Below are 21,167 nucleotides of genomic sequence, written 5' to 3' on the forward strand. Positions count from 1 at the left end.
TTCCATGGATTCTTCTACAGTGGCACTTAAGGAAAACCCATCGCATGAACTCCCTTTGAATAAAATGATGGTCGTGACTCCTTTATGCAGAAAATAAGCTTTTGGGTTATACTCAAGAAGTGAGAACAAGAGGCTATTCTTGAGCTATCTGGAATTCTATGCTTGAAAGATACTTAATTACGATTAAGTATTCATGGATCTTTGTCATCAGCAGGTGGTGGTAGGGAGAGGAGCTCTGATCACTCCTTGTTCAGCCTGTGGCTAGAAGGGTGAATCTTAGATACAGGGCTATTATCATAGTCAGTCTCGAGAGGAGCATTTGGAAGTGTTTTGCTGCAACCTTCACACCTTGTATGATGATGCCGAGTAAAACGGGATCATGGCTTAGCTGGTAAAGAATCTGCCTGCAATGTGGGAGATCTGGGTTTGATCCCTGGGTTGGGAAGATCACCTGGAAAAGGGAAAGGCTACCCATTCCAGTATTCTGGCCTGGAGAATTCCATGGACTGTGTACCATGGGGTTGCAAAGAGTTGGACACAACTGAGTGACTCATTTTCAGCCTGCTCGAGCACTTGAGGCATGTCCATCTTAGAATGCTCAATTAACAGTCAAGCTAAAAAAATCAACTTGTTGCTTTCATCTTTTTATTGACAGTGTAGCCAGAGCTAGAGAAACGACTTACTGGATTCCATCAAATTAATAAATACAATAATTTAATTGTAAAAGGAAACAGTCTCCTTGGAAGTTTTAGCAGAAGTTACTAGAGGCAAGGGACTCTTGGCATACAATCTGCTGGGATATGGGAGGGTAGCAGAGAAAGAAAATTAGTCCATATATGGATGGTTGAGATGAGGGATTCTGCAAAAAGAAAAGCAAATGTATTGATCGCTCTTTTGAGGTATGAACTCTGAAAAGGAAGACATTAAAATGAAAAGCAACTGAACTGGGTAATCAACCTTATGCAAAGGGAATAAACATTTGGCAACATTTTAATTTTAGCTGCCAAGCTGAAACTGGTTGTCCTAGAAATTGCAAAAAGTGATCTTTCCTATTAGATGAAAGGCAGGCTTGGTGCCACAGGCAGGCGAAGAAAGAATGCTGCTGTGCAGTGGGCTCCCTGGACCAGCACCAGCCACCAGCCCTTGACAGGAGAATGGGGTGAGTGTAAGGGTTATTGTCAGCATAAGGGAAAGAAAGGGCATTATAAGTTGAGAACAAAATGAATGGAGTTACAAGGAGAAAACTGATAGCAAGAACAAGCACTTAGATCTTAACTTTCTCTATTCTTCATGTCTAATGAACCAAAATAAGTGGGCAAGGACTTCTAAGTCAGCCAAGTTAAATGATAACTGCGGGCTGACTTGCCAACCATAAAGATCAATCCAGGTTTAATCAATGTTACTGAGGATTTTGTTTCTGCCTCATTATATATGTACTTATATATGTACTTTCACCTACTCGGTCAGTAGAGTAGAGATATTTAAGTACTCCAGTGACAATTTCAACAATAGTTTCAGAGAGGAATCTTGACTGTAGCCTTGGGTAGCACAGACTATGTAAAGGGAGTCCCCCTCAAAGCAAAGAATGTAGGCAAATTGAAACCGTTAAGAACAGGAAGAAAAAAAGAAAAGATTAAAAAAAAAATCTGACAGTATTGAGGCAGGCACATTTTCTTCCTTCAGCTGAACTAGGGCATGAGGGCTTTAGGCTAATTGGTTCAAGTGGTATTGGACAAGCTTTATAAAACATGAAGACGGCAGAGGTTCACTTAAGTTTCTCTTTTACTACGTTAGTTTGCTCAAAATCTCAAATGCTTGTGCTTGCAATAACTTCCTAAAAGCAGAAGTAGTGTTCCCTTTTATTACCTTAAAGCATTCGCCCCTTTGATGCAAATGACTCTTACTGTGCTAACAGATGAAGTGGCACAAAACGGAGGTTGTCCTTACTGCAGCAAGGTCCCTATAAACCAAAGTCGGCTTTAGATAAAAATCTTATTTATAAAAAATACAATACCAAGTACAGTGAGAATGGGGCACGGAGCATCAGTGCTCCCTGCCAGGGCCGTGCGGGGTGGCTTTTGCTACAGTGCTTGCTTAATGGCACAAGTGAAAAGCTGAATAAGGCAAACACTTGAAGAGGCAGTTTTTTGTAAACTTCTTGGGTGGGAGGACTTATTCCTCTGTTGGGACAGATGATTGGGGATGGCTAAGATCAAGTGTGACATTTGGCTCCACTTGATACATCACATTACAGACTAAGACAGCGTCTGCTGGCTGAGACCGGTTCACTTGTTTCAGGGGAGAGGTTATCACTGGAGACTTCTGCCTTGACTGTTAAAATGTGCAGCCTCTAGCTGGTGCCTTCCTATGGAGGAAATCACCTCTAAAATTTTCCTAAGTGACAAGGTACAAATAAGCTAAGTCATTCAGAAGTTTCCTTAGCTTAAATTTCCTTAAGAACCCTACATCAATAAGTAAGCAACTTTGTTAGCGGTGTGTGGCTTGACACAAATGCTTTAACTAGAATATGTATTCCCACCCAATTGGTACCTAATAGTAATATATTGTGATGACACCTGGAAAACAAATAAATCTTCCGGAATTCTGGCCTCTTCTCATGTCCTCACTTGGAACTTTCCAGCTTTTGTGACGTATTTGACTCCTTTAAATGGCTTATATTTCTCCCCGTACATGTCCAAGCGGTTTACTTTTAAGCCTGCATCAAAAAGGACATGTAAGCAAAGGAACAAATTACAATCTTGGTCATACCAACCAATACAATATTTGCGTAAGAAACAGTTTACTATACAGTAAATCTGACATTAGCCAGTGTCTGTTTCAAGATCTGGAAGCAATGTTCCTTCTAGCATTCACAGATTCAAGTACTAGGAGCGTATGATTTTAGTTCAGATTCCCATATGGACAAGCAAAGTCTTTTAAGGATAATTCTTTCTTTGAGTATAAATGATTTCTTTCTTTGTGCCTGAATGAGGGTAGGGGTAAAGGGAAAATATGTGAAATAAGGTGCTCTCCAAAATCACTGTCAAAAATCAAGGAGAGTGAGAGGCATACTGGAGTTGTTGCTCTTTGAAGAGATGGCATGTCAGTTACTCTTCTAAGCGCCTAGCAGCTGACCTCAGCAAAACTCAGTTACCCTTATACACGTCAGATTTCTCCTTACCTGAAATAGCAAGCTGTTGGATCTTGAACTGTATGTTGAGGCTTGGATTCTCTTCTGGCTTGGGTGCCCCAGACTGTAAATTTACCAGTCCTTTAAGACTGGGGAGCTTTTGTGGAGTGATTTTTCCCACATCCCACGTTAGTACCTTAAAAAGAAAAAAACAAAAAACATTCTGAACTATTTATTTTTTTGAACTATTTATTAAAGACAAATGTTCAAAGATAAGGTTCAAAGACACCATAAACTTCTGTACAAAATAAAGCACAGTGTCTTGGAATAAGAGACCTGGGATTTCCACTGAGTTTTACCACTAGTTAGCTCTGTGACTCTGAATGGAGAGTGAAAAAAGAAGTAGATGCATTTACTGAGCATCTACTTTGGGATATAATACTGTGCTCAGCACTATTCACACGCTGTCTCAGGAGCCTGTGATGTGAAATTTTGTCTAATCTTAACAAACAAACTAAAGCTGGAGTCAGATGACTTGCTGAAGGTCACATGGTTAGTTAGAGGAAAGGTTGGGATTTGAACCTAAGGCTATCTGGTATCAAATATCCTTTTGACTATGCCATCTTTACTGTTTCTCTCTGGGCTTAAGTTTAGTTTTCTTTAAAATGAGAAGATGGGCCTAAATCGGTGCTTTTAAACTTTTAGTGATGGAACCCTTTGTTCAAATGAAATACTTAGTGAGGAAGCTCAGTAACAGATGAGAAAGTAAAGCTGTTATGGTTGAAGCTGGGGTGAAGGCTAGGGATCTAGTGCTCCTGCTTAATTTCTCAGCACTGTGTGGTCTCTGGGGAGATTCTTTGACTCCCTAGGACTAGATTAGATGATATTTAACATTCAATGATTTTATAGTTAAATAAAAAAAGACTTTTCATTTACTATGCAGCTCAATGACTCTACTGAGGAAAAGAATCATATTTTTTTACCCAAGCAGGAAGCAGAGAGAAAAATTATCTTTTTACAGTTTCTCCGAAATCCCTCTGCTAGAGGCAAATATATGGAGGATGAGAAGGCAACTTTCCTAGTCAGCATCCTCTGTGGAAGAGTATGAAATAATGCTTTTAAATTAAAAAGGAAGAGAAAGGTCTTAATTTCTTAATTAATATGTTGTAATATTTATTAACCATTAATAGATTATTATATGCACATAATGCTTTTCTCTTTTTAAAAAGTTTTTACATCTTCCTCATTGAAGAGTGAGTGAACCTCTGGATTATCAATGGATAAGAAAAGGCAGACTGAAGGAAGAAGGAATGAATCTCACATTTCTGTTCATCGACTTAGCAGCAGATGCAAGATTTTCTCCTGTGGCAGAGCACACCACAGTCTGTATTCTAGGTTGTTAGAACTTTAATTTCAACCAAGATATTAGACCCTTCCCTCCGTCCTCCCATGTCCCCAAATCACAAAATAAGGATTGCAGAAACACTTGCTCACTCTTGATTTTAGGTGGCTGTACCTTGGTAACTGGATCAAATGTATAGCTGCCTTGGGTTGGTGTCAGGTTCATATTCAACACAACTTTTGGCATGTGAACTGTCACTGTGATTCCTTCAATAGTTTTCCCCATATTCTGCTTTGGTCCAATTGTAATATCAAATCTACCACAAGAACTGTTCTCCTTAAAACTGATGCTATGTTTCACATATACTGGTATCGCCACTAGACTAAAAAGAGAAAGAAAGACACAACCACAAAAACATACAGTTAATAGTGTGAGCTCTAGAGATGGCATGCAAGCCTCAGAATAGCATATCCAACACCCGCAGACTCCAGGTTCAGTATCTGAACCAGGGCGGTTGAGTACAGTACAGTGTTGTGGAACCATGGTGCTAGAAATTATACAATTTCTGAGCAGTAAGTATACAAATCAAGATATAAACCTGAAGCTTAACTATAGCATCAACAATTGGCACAAACAGTCCTGGTTTAAGAAATGAAGTAAGATCCCAGAGAAAGATAATTTAGAATTACACAAACTAAATATATCAGTTTCTCTGTGGTAAGAGCCAAGAAAAAATTCCTCTGCTTTTAAGTTCTGTTTTGATGTTGTCCAAATACTTTCTGATGTTTTCAAAGGACAAACCACTACAACCCATGATGCTAAATTATTCATTTAAACCTCAATGCAGAGAAGAGTGACTTCAAGCCAGTTAGTTGAGGGATGTCCTGGAGAGCTACAGGTAAGTCTGTCTCTTTCTATCAGCCATGATGTCTACAGATCATAGTAAAATTATGGCATGGGTTCATGGTTTCATCCAGGTTATGCATGGTCGGTCCCAAATGCTTGCTTCTCAGGTATATATTTACTATTACTCTATACTCTTAAGATTCAAAGTATACTAATTATATTTTAGACACGTATTTTCACCAGTTTGTTCTGGGTCTCCTGGTGAGCAATGGCTAAAGGAAGCAATGATGAATTCAAGTAACCAACTGTTAGGATGAAACAGGGAAAAAGTGAGTTCTACACAGCACCCTGAGAGATGACAGGAGATTATGATTGATGCAACAACATACTTTTGTGAGCTGACACGGTATGATATGAGTCGGAAGTTTCCATCTGGAGGAATAAATGACAAAACTCTTTCAGATTCCCAACGCTTGAACCGAATGCAGGGGTGAAAGCTGACATCATCTAGAAGCCTTGGATTCTGCCAGGGAAAAGAGAAGACAACCATATTCATAAAGTATAATGAATATGATGCAACTCTAGTCAGATATATTATGAGATCTGAGAAATATGCTTTCTTAAGATAAAGCAGTCATGTAAGTTTATTATCATGACCATATCAACACAGTCTTATCATTTCACAATGAATTCAAGTGTACAAACAGTTTATATACATTATTATTTGAACTTCAATAATTCAATTCCAGTAATTCCCATGAGGTAGAAAATGTGAGTGGCTTCATTTCCACTTCATAGATGAAAAAACTGGGGTTCAAAGAAAGTTCAAGGTCAGGACAAGTTAGAGGCAGAGATAGCATCAGAGCTCAGTTCTCTTAGTAGTTCTCAGGAGCGTAGCATGCTGAATCTAAAATGATGAAAAGATCAATGCCCTTTCATATCAACAAAGCATATAACAATTCGGTAAAAGCAGCACCACAGATTTGCAGAAGCCAGCCAGCCATTTAAGCTACTTCTAACATACTCAGAGGCAAAGCCCTCTCTGCAGCATATCCATAAAGGCAGTGCTCATCATGTAAGCTACTGTCTTTGTAAGCTGTGCTAGGAATGTTTCTTATATAGTCCACTGCAATCTCAAACAAACATGTATCAGTATCTATCATTTCATTTAGTACTTCATATGTACTGGGCACGAAGGAGTCACAAAACAGAACAAAACTTACCATGAAAGAAAGGGAAAGGTCAGGCATCCCAGAGAGCTTAATGCAAGCATCAATGACCCCCTGGATTTCTGCAAAGACGGTAGATCCTAAAGGAGTAACAAAGGTATCATTGGGATATGCACGCATTCTAGTAAAACAGCTCTACTTTACTAGAGTTATCACTGTATCTGAAGTAATGGAGATATCTCCCAGGTGTCAGACATACTGAAGCTTTACACATCTATTAAAAGGTTAGTGGACAGAGGATCCATTACACCAGTTCAGACAACTTCTTTACTGAGTGCCATGGCCTGTTCCTATCTCTGGTTGGAATATGATGATTCTGAGGAAAATCAAACCCATCCTTATCTTTATAGAGTCAGTCTTGTAAGACTGCTGGATGTGAAGTTAAAATACTTTTTTCCCAGTGATTTTAAAAATTAAAAAAAAAATTATTCAGTTTTTAAAGGTTACTTTCCATTTACAGTTATTACAAAACATTGGCTATATTCCCTGTGTTTTACAGTATACTTGTGAGCCTATCTTACACCCCACTGATTGTACCTCCCATTCTCCCACCCCTTTATTGCCCCACTCCACATTGGTAAACACTAATCTGTTCTCTGTATCTGTGAGTCTGCTTTTTTTTAAAAAATTCATTAGTTTGTTGTATTTTTTTTAGATTCCACATATAAGTGATATATGGTATTTATCTTTCTGTATCTGGTTTATTTCATTTAGTATAATGTCCTTCAAGTCCATCCATGTTGGACAAATGGCAAAATTTCATTCTTTTTATGCTAAGTAATTTTCCATTGTGTATATATACACATCTTCTTTATCCATTTATCGGTTGATGAACACTTAAGCTGCTTCCATATCTTGGCAACTGTAAATAATGTTGGTTTGACCATTTTTTTTTGAAGTTCAAATATTTTAAATAAAATTAGCCAAGTTTCTAATGAATTGGACTAAGATACCTATTAACTTTTAAGAAGTAGGAACCATTATTCTTTAACAGTACAGCAACTATTCCATACAATGAAATTTTTATAATAAAAATGAAACTCACTGTAGAGATAGTGTCTGTAATTCATAAGAAGTCATTTTCACATACCAACTAGCTGTGTGACAGATTATTAACAGATTATTTAACTCTTCTGTCTCAGTTTCCCCCTATATAACATGTGAAGAGTTGGACTAGCTATTTTTAGTAAAATATTAGGATTCTAATACAGTAATGTTCTTCAGTCTGGGGTCTTTACTAGAAGGACTGCACATAAAGTGGTTGTAAAAAGTATGGTGCATAGTAGATATACATTACTGTTTATTAGGCTGGATTTATATTATTATATTATTAGGCTGGATAAATGGCAAGATAAATGAATACATGATAATTGGCTTAAAGTAAGGTGGCATAAGATCTGATTTATAAACGTTTGGCATTTCTCAACCAGTGGTTATGAAAATTGTATGTAACCTCTGGGCAAAATAAACAGATTTGAAAACGAATGCCTTTCTGGTAAATGATACTGCCAAAGGATATCAGTTTTCTATTCAGCTTATGTCACCTGGATGATTTTTCCTCGATAAGACAATATGCACACAATTACCTGATTTATCTATAATTGCATCAATTTCTTCAACAACATCAAAATAGGCTTCATTGTTTGTGTACTTTACCCCTGCGCGGCGCCATGGAATGTTGGACAGCTGCCCAGTGGGGAGTGTGTCCCCAACATTACTACTGCCTAGAAATCAGAAAAATAGAAAGCACAGCTAACATATAAAATGGTCACCAGAAAAGCTATTAGCAGGAAAAAAAAAAAACCTCAAATAGTTTAGCTGCTTCTTCACTGTTTGGGTTTTTCTCCACTGAAGTTGTAATGGTTTACAGAATTGTCAGAGACATACCCATACCAACATGATCAAATTTCTAGAAGACAGAAATAGGCCACATGGGCCTGTGTTTGTCTGCCAAACCAGGTTAAATTCATTTACTTATCTTTTGCTTCCTGTGTGTTACAGTAACCTAACCTAATTCCAGTGGCTTAACAACAGAATCTCCTCCTGCTGCCACTAATGAAAACAGGCTAGATGCTTCAAAACCCTTTGCTGATTAAATGTTTGCACTGTGAATACAGAGTGATAAGTAGGCCATTTGGTGTTCAGCTTAAATTATACATGAGATGTTGCCAAACAGGTCTCTCGGGTGGAGAGTAACTGGATGTGGAATAACTGGATGAAGAACATACTCTGGCCTTTTAACATTTTAAGGTCAGCACATCCATATGGCATACCCATATGTGATACGGAAAATATACAAAATCTGGCTAATCTCCTGGTAAACTGACTATGTCTTAAAATAAGTCTGGTTGTCCAAAACATATTCCCTTGAGCTGTGACACTTTAACATTCTGGTTAATTTACATTTCCAATTCAAAGTAGTACATGTTTAACAACAACAATGACATGTGAAAAATTAAGAAAAGTAGCTAAAAACTATCTTCCTATTACAGAAATATAGCTACTATTAACATTTTGGTATATATATTTCTTCAAACATTTCCCTTTGGAGAAGGTAAGGGCAACTCACTCCAGTGTTCTTGCCTAGAAAATTCCATGGACAGAGGAGCCTTGGGGCCTGGAGAGTTAGTCCATGGGTTGCAGAGAGTCAGACATGACTGACTGACTAACACACACCCATACCCACACCCACACACATACACACACCTCCCTCAGAGCAGGTTGCATCTATTATTTTTCTATTTTGATAATTTTGCTTTCTTTCTGATTTCACTTTAAAATATACAGTTCACCCTTGAACAACACAGGGTTTAGGGGTGCTTATTCCTATGGCAGATGAAAATTCATATATGATTTTATAGTTGGCCTTCTCAAAACGTGGTTCTGCATTAACAGATTCAACCAAATGTATGGACTGTGTAGTACTATAACATGTATTTATTGAAAAAAAATCTGGATTTAAGTGGACTCTCACAGTTCAAGCCCATGTCTGGTTGTTGTAGTCCAATCACACATACAACTTTGTAGTGTGATTATGGTTGATGATCCTGTCTCCAACCCTGCTTTCCAGAATTTCCTAAAAAACACTGCTTTAATTTTCCTTTTCAAAACCTTGAAATGCTATCCCACTGGTTTTATGATTAAAAACTTAAATATTTAGCCGAGTATTCAAGGACTTCCTTAACTTTTTATCTCATGACTCAACTGAAAAACAGCTCTGCGTCTATTAAACACAATTCAAGATTTTTCCACCGTGTGTTTTTTTCTCATATGGTTCCATCAATGAAGAATGTTCTTATTCCTCTCTCCCCTCCTAAATTTTTTTGATTCTCCAGGTCCCTGCCCTAGGCACACCCACTACAGTTCAAGAGAGGTTACTTCACCCACTGAATCACTCTCTTGATCTTTACTGTGTATTATAAACTTAAGAGTTTTTTTTGTGGGGATATTTATTTATAATCGTGGGCAACTTGTTATGGTTGTGTGCTTTTTTTTTTCTTTCTGGGCAGTGCTGCATAGCTGCATAGTTCTCTAACCAGGGAATGAATCCAGGTCCCAGCAGTGAAAGCACCAAGCCTCAATCACTGACCCACCAAGGTATTCCACACCCCCTCTTTTTTTTCATTTAATAGCACAAGATGTGTACCCTCTAATGTCACTATACTGTCTATAAAGTTATGGAACTGTTTTTCAGAATCTTACACTGTTATTTATATGTCTTAATTTTTTCCCCTTAGTTTCTCACCCAGAGTTTACATTTTAGGAGCAAGGAAATCTCGTCTTACCTTTCCTTAAATTTCTCCTGACACTTATTCTTGAGGATGAGGATGAATAATGGAAAGATCACTTTCTTATATATACTGGCATATAACAGTTCATAGAAATTTTTCTCTAGAAGACTTTGATACTTTCAAAAGAGTTTTGTCATCTGAATAGCTCTAATTTCTAGCTATACTTAAGAATTAAAGCAAAATTAGAAGTTTGCAACACAAGTTCAAGGCCCATAATGTATGAAATCTCACAGATACACTAATTTTCTCTCTTTAATACATCTTTTATATGTATAAAATAAAGACTTGAAGGAGGTAACATATACTCTATGGTAGTCTTAAACTTTCTATACTCTAGTGGTCATGCAGTATGCAGCGGTAAAGAATCCGCCTACCAATGCAGGAGATGCAGGCAGGAGACATGGGTTCATTTCCTGGGTCGGGAAGATCCCCTGGAGAAGGAAATGGCAACCCACTCCACTATTCTTGCTTGGTAAATCCCATGGACCGAGGAGAAGGCTACAGTCCATAAGGTCGCAAAGAGTTGGACATTACTTAGCGACTGACACAGGGTAATGCCAGTTTTAAAATGCTACTTTTTAAATTTTATTTTTTGCTCTTTCCCCAGCTTTACTGAGATATAATTGACATATAACATTGTATTAGTTTAAGGTATACAACATAATTATTTGATATATATATTACAAAGTGATTACTACAATAGTTAACAGCAGCCACTACACTGGCTTATGGTTAACTGGGATAATTTATTCAGTGTTACTATTCATGCTAAACAATAGCAATAATACTGCTGCAGTCTTGAAGCAAAACTTATAACAAAAGAATAATAACCAAAAACTCTATCATTTAAGATATAGGCTCTTTTCATGAAAAGAAATATATTGATATATCCATTTTAACATTACTACTAACTGCAATTCTGGCCAAAATGGACTACCTTAATAATCTGCCAGATCACAAGCAAAAATGAACTGTTTATGAAGTTTTAATGGCTCAGTTCCTAATAGACTGTTTTACCTTACCTGTAATAGAGTTGACGACAGAACGCAGAATTGTTGGTGGTTTAATCAATTCTTTCAAGATGTTAGATTCAGTAGCCAGTGGAAATCCATTGTCCAACATTTCTTCCAAGAGCTCATATACTATGACCACATTATCCTTAATTGCAGCCTCCGAACACTCACCAAAGTAGTCCTAATAAAATATACATAGTATTGCACAATAGAAGGCATGAAGAAAGGTTTGCTAAATATCTTTTATTCTGTTATAAAGGGTATATTTACAGTGGCATAATCCACTGTTTAAGATGTTGAAAATATGTAAACCAGAGGGAAAAAAGCCCTCTATAATTCTACATACTATTTCTCAATATTTCCTTAATATTTTTAGATTGAACTGAATTCCTACTACAAATTATGCCAGAAAGTACACTGAAATGTTAAAACAGAATATGAACTATAAACTTCATTTTCCCTGATTAGGTACTCCAAAAAACACAGATCAGTTTTAAATTACTGGAACATTAAGCAAGACAAGAAAAAAAATAAAATGTAAGTAATGGAAGATTTCATAACCTATAAAAACTGGTGCTATTCAAAGAACTGCATGTGGAGGGCACTATTATTTCCTGATGACATAATTTATAATACATTTAAAAAAAATACAGTTTCTATGACCATGAGATTGCTCTGTTCTCTTAAAACAGGAGTAGCCATGTGTACTACTTGTATGCCCTATTAAAAAGATTTATGTTTTATGAACTTATGCTTAGTTGGAAAGAAGAGAGGCAGAGAGACAGGGAAACAGACTGTACATCAAAATTAAAGAATATAATTATGTCCCACCTCCAACTAACTTAAATAATCCAAATTCAAAAGACTTGATGAATAACCAACCTGAAAAGTGTCAGCAACTCGATGTAGGAACTCAATTACAAAGAGAGGTGGTACTTCAGTCTGTATGACAGAGACAAAGAAGAGCTTATCCCGGTAGATACTGATGAGGTAGTGGTGAGGTGTTGAAATAACAGGTGGTACATTTTCAACATCAGCAGCTTTCTCTTGAGCTTCAAAAAAATAATCACAGACAGACTGGCTCACGACGCTCTTCCAGTGCTTCTCTAGAAATATGTCACCGGAACAGTTTATGAGAAATAGACTGTGGATCATTTTCTGTGGGAGGAAAAACGTTTACATTTAGTATATATCAAAGAAAAGTATCCTTGTATTATCTGGACACCAAAACCGGACAAAGGCAATACAAGAAACTACAGACAAACATCTGTAGACAGATGTAAAAATTTTCAATAAAATACTAGCAAACTGAATCTAGTAACACATAAAAAAGATTATAATCCTGACCAAATGGGATTTATTCAAGAATGCAAGGCTGGTTTAACATATGAAAATCAGTCAATATACAATTCTCATAAAATAAAAGACAAAAATACAATTATTTCAAAAGGTGCAGAATATCATTTGACAAAATCCAACCACCTTTGTGATAAAAACATTTAAACTATCAACAGAAAGAAACTTCCTCAGCCTGATAATGGACATCTGTGAAAATCCTATAGCTACCATTTAATGCTTAAAGACCAAAAGCTTTCCCTTAATATAGAGAACAAACAATACTCCATTTTCTCTACTTCTTTTCAACATGGTACTGGAGGATCTAGCCATGACAATTAAGCAAGAAAATGAAACACTGCAGCTATGTGCGAAAACAGTGTTGAGTTCTTCAAAAAGTTAAAGACAGAGTTACCAAATGACCCTACAATTCTACTCCTTTATACTCAAGAGAACCGGAAACATATGTCCATACAAAAACTTGTACACAAATGGTTGTAGCAACATTATTTATAACAGCCAAAGAGTGGAAATAATTCAAATGTATATCAACTGATGAATGGATTCATTAACCAATTAATGGATAAATAATACTGATAAATATAAAAAATAAAATATTATTTAGCAATAAAAAAGAGTGAAGTACCAGTACATGCTACAACAGAATGGATCTTTAAACATTATGCTAACCAGATACAAAAGATCATAGATTGTATGAGTCCATTTGTATGAAATGTCTAGAACAGGCAAACCTACATAGAGACAGAAAGTAGATTAGTGGTTGCCAGGGGCTAGGTAGAGGGAGAAGAATGGGGAATTACTGGTTTTGCATTTCTTTTTGAGGTGATAAAAATCTTCTGGAATTAGAAATGATGGTTGCACAACTTTGTGACTATACTAAAAACTACTAAACTTCACATTTTTAGAATACTGTGCGGTTTAGTTTTTAGTATAAAAGAAGGTAAGTTTTAATTTAAATTATTTCAATTAACATAAAGTATTCTTTAATACTCCACAACACACAAATCTACCCTCAGGTGGATTAACAGAAATATGTACAAATGTACACAAAAAACATGCATAAAAATATGCTGTAGTAGTGAAAACTATTACTAGTTATTAATAGTAAGTGGGAAAATAAACTAATATATTAAAATGAAACAGCAATGAAAATGAATGAACTACTGCTACATGAAACAAATATGGACAAATCTTACAATACTGAACAAAGCCAGACACAAAAGGATACATGCAGTATGATTCTATTTATATTAATTTCTAGAACAGACAAAACTAATCTATAGTTAAGAGAAATCAGATGGTTTCTATTATGAAGGAGAATGGGGGTGGTGACCTAAGTGAGGCATAGGGTTGTTCTTCTAAGGTACTGGTAAGGTTTTATTTCTTGATCTAGATGACGGTTATAAGTTGTGTTCATTCTGTGTTAATTTATTAGGTTTTATGTTAACAGCTTGAATACTTTTCTGAGTGTTAGTTATACTTCAAATAAAGAGTTTATTGTCCTTGTAATGTGGGAGACAGTGGACAAATATCTGATTACGTTAACTTGCTCCTTTCTTTTATATGAATAATATCAGTATCAGTAACTTAGTCTAGAGGTTCATACATTCAAAATTACAATGCTGAATGATAAATGTAGCCTAAGGAGAAAGAATGTAAAATCTATTAATATAGTTTCTAAGCATGAAGACAAACTGCAAAGAGGAAAGGAAGAGTTTCCAGAATGAATTCAATTCTATTGACAGGGAAAATGATGACAACCTGACCAGTTCTTTTCAGAGGAAGCCATTTACTTAATGAAAGCAGTTGACATTTAAAGACTATCTGATGATTTCCTCTTCCCATTTGGTGCATGTTCAATAGTTGTTAATTTAAATAATACTAATTTATAAGGTGTGCTTTAGTAATTATTGTATTAATAAATATGGGTGCTGTTAATAGTTTAGGCTTCCTGTTTATTAGAAAGAGAAAATGTTTCTTTGTTCAAAGGCATCTCTACTTAGACAAGTAATCAACCTTGATTGAGTTGGCAGCAATAAACCCTGACAGCTAAGGCTTTGGACCTACTACATTTTTCCAGATTAATACCCATGCTCAGTCACCCAGTCATGCCTGACTCTTGGCGACCCAATGGACTATAGCTTGTCAGTCTCCTCTATCCACGGGGTTTCCCAGACAAGAATACTGGAGTGGGTAGCCATTTCCAGGTAAATATCTGGAACCTGCTAAATTTTTCCACTTTATCTAGTCTGATGCCTTGTTTAATAAGTTTGCTTTGTGTCAGTTTCCATTTGAGTGTTAAAATAGCGCCACTGGAATACAGAGACTTGCTATTCAGAACCTGCTGACTTTTAACTATTACCTCTGCTCTCTGATGCGTTAAAAAAAAAAAGGAACAGGGGTATCCAGAAATAAGATCTGTGACTAAAGTTGCATTATGGTACCTTTTGTGGAATAAAATTTTCATCTGAAATATACAATACGGATTAAAGTGGAACTTTTGTAATCAACTCAGTGAGACCCAGATTTGAGCACTTCAGGTGAGCCACCTACGGAATACAGCATCTTTGCAATAACTAATTTTCAGCTTCAAAGTGTTTTATTCATTAAAGACAAATGAATTAATAATATCTAAAACTGAATACTTACTGTGGGCCAGGCACTATCCAAGGCACTTTACTTACATTATCTTCTTTAATCCTCACAACAATGCTATAAATACTTATCCCCATTTTGCAGATTAGACAAGAATGTCTGGAAATGATAAGTCAATTATCTAAGGTCATACAGTAAGTATCAGAGCTAGGATTCAAACCCACATCCAGTTGAATCTTGAGCTCCTGTTCTTACTTGTCTCTTAGAAGCTAATTATCAGGGACACACTCTAATGCAGTAGTGTCCAGTAACACTTCCTGTAATGATGGCCATGTCCTCTTACCTCTGCTGTCCAATATAGCAGCCACTAGTCACATGTGAACACTTGAAATGTGGCTAATGCAACCGATGTACTTAACTTTTAATTTTAATTAAATTTAAATAACTACACAGAGCTAATGGTTATCATATTGGACTGGGCAGCAAATGTGCTGTTTGAACTTAAAATTTAAGAGAATGAGTTGAAGGATACGTTTCTTGTTTAGTTAGAAGCCAAATGTATTCTAATAAATTACGTAGAGCAGAAATTATGTTTGAGAGCTGACATAGTTATCTTCACCTGTTTATCCTAAAGAAAGTATAGTTCGCATGGATCTTTGGCACTTTACTGCCACAATATACCCTAAAAAAGCTGCTTGGTCTTGAAGAAGTGACTTCGTAGTTTCTTTATTTGAAGGGCCAGATTCCTGCTTGTCGTCTTAAGCTGGTGAAAAATTCTTTCCAGGAAAAGTTTCCACCAAGGTTGTTTTTATGGCATAGTTCAGGTCTCAGAAGAAGAAGTAAGTCAAACCACCATCTGGATTTACCGCTGTTGTCCTTAGGGCTGAGATGAAAGCATAGTTCTTGCAGCTTTCAACAGTGAGCAGCTTTAAAACCTATCTTAACCTTCTATTATAGGGAAAGAGAGCTTATTTCTTCTATCCATATTAAGACCAAGGGCCTAGTGCAAAAAGCAAATACTACACGCAGCTGGGTAAATTAAGTTGTTTCTTTAGCTACTTATCCTTTGAGTAGTCGCAGTTACTTCTTCCATTATTTTAATAAACTTTCTGGGAAAGCTACCACAACTATCATTTTGTTCCTAGTGACTTCAGAGTCAGAAAACAGAATTCTCCCAGCTTATATTAAAGCCACTTAAGAAACTGTATTTAGAGGCAGTTCCATCAGAGCTTCAATTGCAGCTTAAATATTTCATAAACCCTCTTTCCTGAATGTTGAACACACGCACCCTGATGATTCACAAGCAATGCAATCACAATAGTCAAAATACCCTTGGAAGAGAGTGACTAAAAAAGAAAACGTATTCCTTTTGTATATAACAGAATGGAGACACAGAAGGGTATATATCTAAGGTAAGAGAATGAAACCAGAAAATATTTTAGTCATTCTGATTTTTAACTAATATTTTGACCATTGTTCATTCAACAAAGTTTTGTATGTGTTCTATATCAAGCAATGGGGATACCAGTTGAACAAAACAGAGTCTCTGAACTCAAAGCATTAAGAGTTCAGCAAAGAAGGCAAACAATTTAATACAGTCAGATAACAGGGGAAATACAATGTGCTATAAAAATTCACAAGGCTTCAAGGTGAGAAAGAGCATAAGATAAAGAAATCCAGTTCAAATTTAGCAACTTCAGAAGGTGGATGGAGGTGGTGAGATAAAAATGGAGAAAAGCAGATATTGGTTCACTTTGTTCCCAGTGCAATGCAAAAAGTCATTTTTTAAATGGTTTTATTCAGGGGATTCATGCAATCCAATTTACAGTTTTAAGAAAGATTGCACTATGGAAACTGGATAATTGGGCAGTTGAATATTGTGACATTAGCTGACGGATGACTTATGTGGTGGCCTACACTAGAGTGCTGGCAATAAAGATGAAGCAAAATGAAAAGGTAAGAGAAACAGAGTTGAGAAAAGGTTTAGGGGTAGAGATGGGACAGTGGATATGAGAGGAAAAAGGAGGAATTTAGCTCTGGTCCTACATAATCTGACCCAATTCTGGATATATTTGACCCCAATGGATATATTCAAAACACCACTGTATACAGAGGTCTGGTGCTTCAGAGGGAAGCCAAACTGGAGATAGATTTGTGAGGACTGTAACTATGATTTTTTATTAATGGAAATTATAACAAAAGGAGACTAAAACTGCAAAGAGAGAACGTGTATAGTAGAAGAGAACCTATAGAAGGAACTTCAACATTTGAGAATGTTGGGTCAAGTCGGCCTACAAAAAAGAGTGAGAAAATGTGGCTAAAGGTGGATAAGAAAAAAAAAGGAGGCAGAGTTTTTAGCAACTAGAGTATGTCAGTCAGTGTGTTTCCAGAACAATGGAGTGGTAAACATTTTAAATGGCACAAAGAGGTCAAGCTATAAGAAAAACTGAAAATATCTGTTATTTTACAGTGTTCCTTAACTTTCGATTCATCATTGCATCTGAAGAGGTCTTTCAGAGCCCCATTCATTCATACCCCTCCTCCATAAAATTATTAAAATCACAGAATATTTCTGTACACCTCTTTATGTTCCATAAATATCTGTGCTTTATACATAAAAAGTATGATTTTTTTTTCCTCATAAGAAGCAAATTTTGTCCCTGATGAGAATGTACAATTTAGAGGCTACTGGTGATCTCAGTGAAAGAGGTTTCATTGTAGCTCAGTGGAATGGTGGAAAAAGATATATGACAGTGGGCTGAGAAGGACATAGCAAGAAGTGGGAAAAACAGAGATAAGGAGAGTAGATGATACAGTCAAGAACTATAGCTGTGAAGGAGATAAAAAAGGCAAGAAAATAAAGGGGAATAGTTCATAAAGTTAAGGAAGGATATTTTTAAATGCTGAAGGAAAAATATGAGTAGAAGGGAGGCTGATGATGTAGGAGAGAAGGAATAAGTTAAAAAAAAAAAAAAAAAGAAGAGGACTCTGAGAAGGCAGGAGAGGATGGCACTGGGAAACTCGGTGAAAGCATGTGTCTTTCCTAAGGAGAAGGGGCACTTTTCCCTCTTTAAACAGAAGGAAAGCAGATTTGTATACCTGGTTGCAAGATGATGGCTTCTATTTTCTTTGTGCAAAAGGAGAGGAGGTCATTTGTTGAGAAAGTGAATTTCTTCTCTCTACAAATACCATCTGTTATGTGTGAATTAAAATAGTACTGAGCTACTTAAATATATCTAGTCTGCAGGGAACTTCAACATGTTGAATGTTTAGAAACCTTGTAAAATCCTGAGATTCAGTAAGAAAAGCTGACCTTGTTGGCAAGAGAGCTTCCCAACTAAAGGTATATTAGGATTCCAGTAATTTTTCTCTCATCTCAATCCTCTACTTTTCCGATGGTTCAATTAAAAGTGTCCTCTATTACTCAGCCATTAAAAAGAATTCATTTGAATCAGTTCTAATGAGATGGATGAAACTGCAGCCCATTATACAGAAAGATAAAGACCAATACAGTATACTAACGCATATATATAGAATTTAAAAAGATGGTAACGATAACCCTATATGCAAAACAGAAAAAGAGACACAGATGTACAGAACAGACTTTTGGACTCTGTGGGAGAAGGCGAGGGTGGGATGTTCTGAGAGAACAGCATTGAAACAAGTATACTATCAAGGGTGAAACAGATCACCAGCCCAGGTTGGAAGTATGAGACAAGTGCTCAGGGCTGGTGCACTGGGAAGACCCAGAGGGATGGGATGGGGAGGGAGGTGGGAGGGGGGAGGGGGGATTGGGATGGGGAACACATGTAAATCCATGGCTGATTCATGTCAATGTATGGCAAAAACCACTACAATATTGTAAAGGAATTAGCCTCCAACTAATAAAAATAAATGGGGAAAAAAAAAAAAGAAAGTGTCCTCTGTACTTTCCAACATTAATCCTTTCACCTCTAATTCGGATCCCATCCCCTCTCCTCTCTTCCAAGGTCTTACTTCTTCTTTCTTGAATCTTTACTCTTATACATTAGTTACTTGCTCATAAAGTGCTTTGTATCCTCTAAAGCAAACAAACCCCAAACCTTTTAGGGAGACTGCAAACAATTTTTCTCTTCATGCTCCACATGAAGAAGCATTAGTCTACACTTGCAGTCTCTCCTCTCAATAAAGCAGTTCTTGCAAATGACCCAATGACTTCTTAATCATCAATTCCAACAACCTGTTCTCAGACTTTAACTTCTTCCTTTGATCCTTGCAGCATTTCATGTCACTGTTAAGTGTCTGCCAAACAAGTACTTCTTACCAAATTATATGAAACTTCACCTGTTTTGGTTCTCACCTGGAAAGTTTCTTTCTGGTTTGCTTATCAGACTGGTTCCCCCCCACCCCCAACCTTTCATCTCCATCTAAACTACTGTCTCAAAATGGATATATCCCAAGTCCTACAAAATTCCTCCTCCGCATGTGTTGTTGTTTAGTCGCTAAGTCGTGTTCGACTCGTCTGCGACCTCATGGAACTGTAGCCCACCAGGCTCCTCTGTCCATGGGATTTCTCAAGCAAGAATAATGGTGGGTTGCCATTTCTTCCTGACCCAGGGATCGAACCCAGGTCTCCTCCATTGGCAGGCAGATTCTTTACCACTGAGCCACTTGGGCAACCCTTCTCATGTGAAGACTACTAATTTGAAACAAGTATCAACAGGTCTTTGCAGCTCAAATGGTTAAGAGTTCTCCTGCATTGCAGGAGACCACGGTTCGATTCCTGGATCAGGAAGACCCTCTGGATAAAGGAATAGCAATCCACTCCAGTTTTCTTGCCTGGAAAATCCCATGGACAGAGCAGACTGGCGGCCTATAGTTTGTGGGGTCGCAAAGAGTCGGACACGACTGAGCAACTAACACTACTACTACACTATCAACTTCTCAATCAAGCTCCAACTTCAATCCAAATCCAACCAACCACATCGTTCATAATTCTTTCCATACTCACTGTCACCTCCTCAGTTTAGATCCTTATTTACTCATTTTTGAAGAACTGCAACACCCTCCTCACCGTATTCCCCGAGGTTCATCCAGGTGCCACCCTCTAACAGGACGCCCGCTCGCGTCAGTTAGGGATTTTGTCCTCCAAAGTAGAAGCCTGGGGTTGAGGTCCGAGTCGTCGGTACTCCAGTTCTCCGTGCGTGACAAGACCTTTTTCCCGCGCCGAAGCACGACAAGCGACCCCAATGAGCCTGAACCTCTTGAGCTTGAGGCCTGAGTGCACTGGGCTGTAGGTGCACCGTTCCCTTCCGGCCTAGCTGGCAAGAAAGACCGGAAGGCCGGGAGGAAGGCGCGGCTCCGGTCCACAGCACCAGAGGCGCTTCCACACCCCAGGCTGGAAGCCGGAGCTCTAGCTAGCCAGCCTACTTCCCAGCTTTCGTGATGTCCCCAGCCCGTAGACCACCCCCCGCTCCCCCGCCCCTCACACTCACCCCGGCTCCTGGGCCCGTCAGTGATTAGACGCGGGTCCTCTCCGGACCGAGGCTGAGACAGCTGAGAAAGCCGTGAGGACCCTGCAGTTGGGATGCCCAGCAGATTGCCTGACTAACAGCATCAATATGACCAACAGTACTGGGAAGAGTAAACGAGCGGAAAGACGCTGAATGAGAAGACGTCTTTTGAATTTTAGGATATCATCTTCTGAATCATCCAGGTCTAGAAGAATGGGAGCTTTCACCTCTTCTCGACTCAGGCGCTCATCTGCAGCCTAAACCAGTCTGGGGTGTCCCCGGAGTCGAGCGCGCGGGGTCTGGAAGAGCTGTGTACTAGCCAATGGGTAAGGCCAAGAGGTAGGGCCAGAAGACTGTGGCTGGGAGAAGCACA

General features: G+C 37.7%; 1 protein-coding gene across 2 annotated transcripts; it reads right to left on the minus strand.

The window, feature by feature from the left end:
* Nucleotides 1-628: 628 nt before the first annotated feature.
* Nucleotides 629-21,109, minus strand: AP3M1 (adaptor related protein complex 3 subunit mu 1). 2 transcript variants are annotated; one of them, XM_065922659.1, is made up of 9 exons: nt 20,777-21,109; nt 12,234-12,509; nt 11,361-11,532; nt 8,134-8,271; nt 6,542-6,627; nt 5,708-5,841; nt 4,647-4,854; nt 3,182-3,326; nt 629-2,716 (listed from the first exon to the last, which is right to left on the minus strand). In XM_065922659.1, the coding sequence occupies exons 2-9, from the start codon at nt 12,504-12,506 to the stop codon at nt 2,616-2,618; spliced, it is 1,257 nt and encodes a 418-aa protein (XP_065778731.1). In that variant the 5' UTR covers nt 12,507-12,509; nt 20,777-21,109; the 3' UTR covers nt 629-2,615. The 2 variants fall into 2 exon arrangements, with proteins under 2 accessions (XP_065778731.1, XP_065778732.1); XM_065922660.1 differs by lacking the exon at nt 20,777-21,109 and adding an exon at nt 20,356-20,724.
* Nucleotides 21,110-21,167: the final 58 nt, after the last annotated feature.

The sequence above is a fragment of the Muntiacus reevesi genome, chromosome 2 (assembly GCF_963930625.1).
Source record: "Muntiacus reevesi chromosome 2, mMunRee1.1, whole genome shotgun sequence".
NCBI lineage: Eukaryota > Metazoa > Chordata > Mammalia > Artiodactyla > Cervidae > Muntiacus > Muntiacus reevesi.

Coding starts and splice junctions, on each gene's coding strand:
- AP3M1 (XM_065922659.1), bottom strand. CDS start 12,506: ATGATCCACAGTCTATTTCTCATAAACTGTTCCGGTGACATATTTCTA. Junction 5,842..6,541: donor ACCTTTCCCTTTCTTTCATG/GTAAGTTTTGTT, acceptor TTTCCCTGGCAG/AATCCAAGGCTTCTAGATGA. Junction 2,717..3,181: donor CCAACAGCTTGCTATTTCAG/GTAAGGAGAAAT, acceptor TTTTTGATGCAG/GCTTAAAAGTAAACCGCTTG.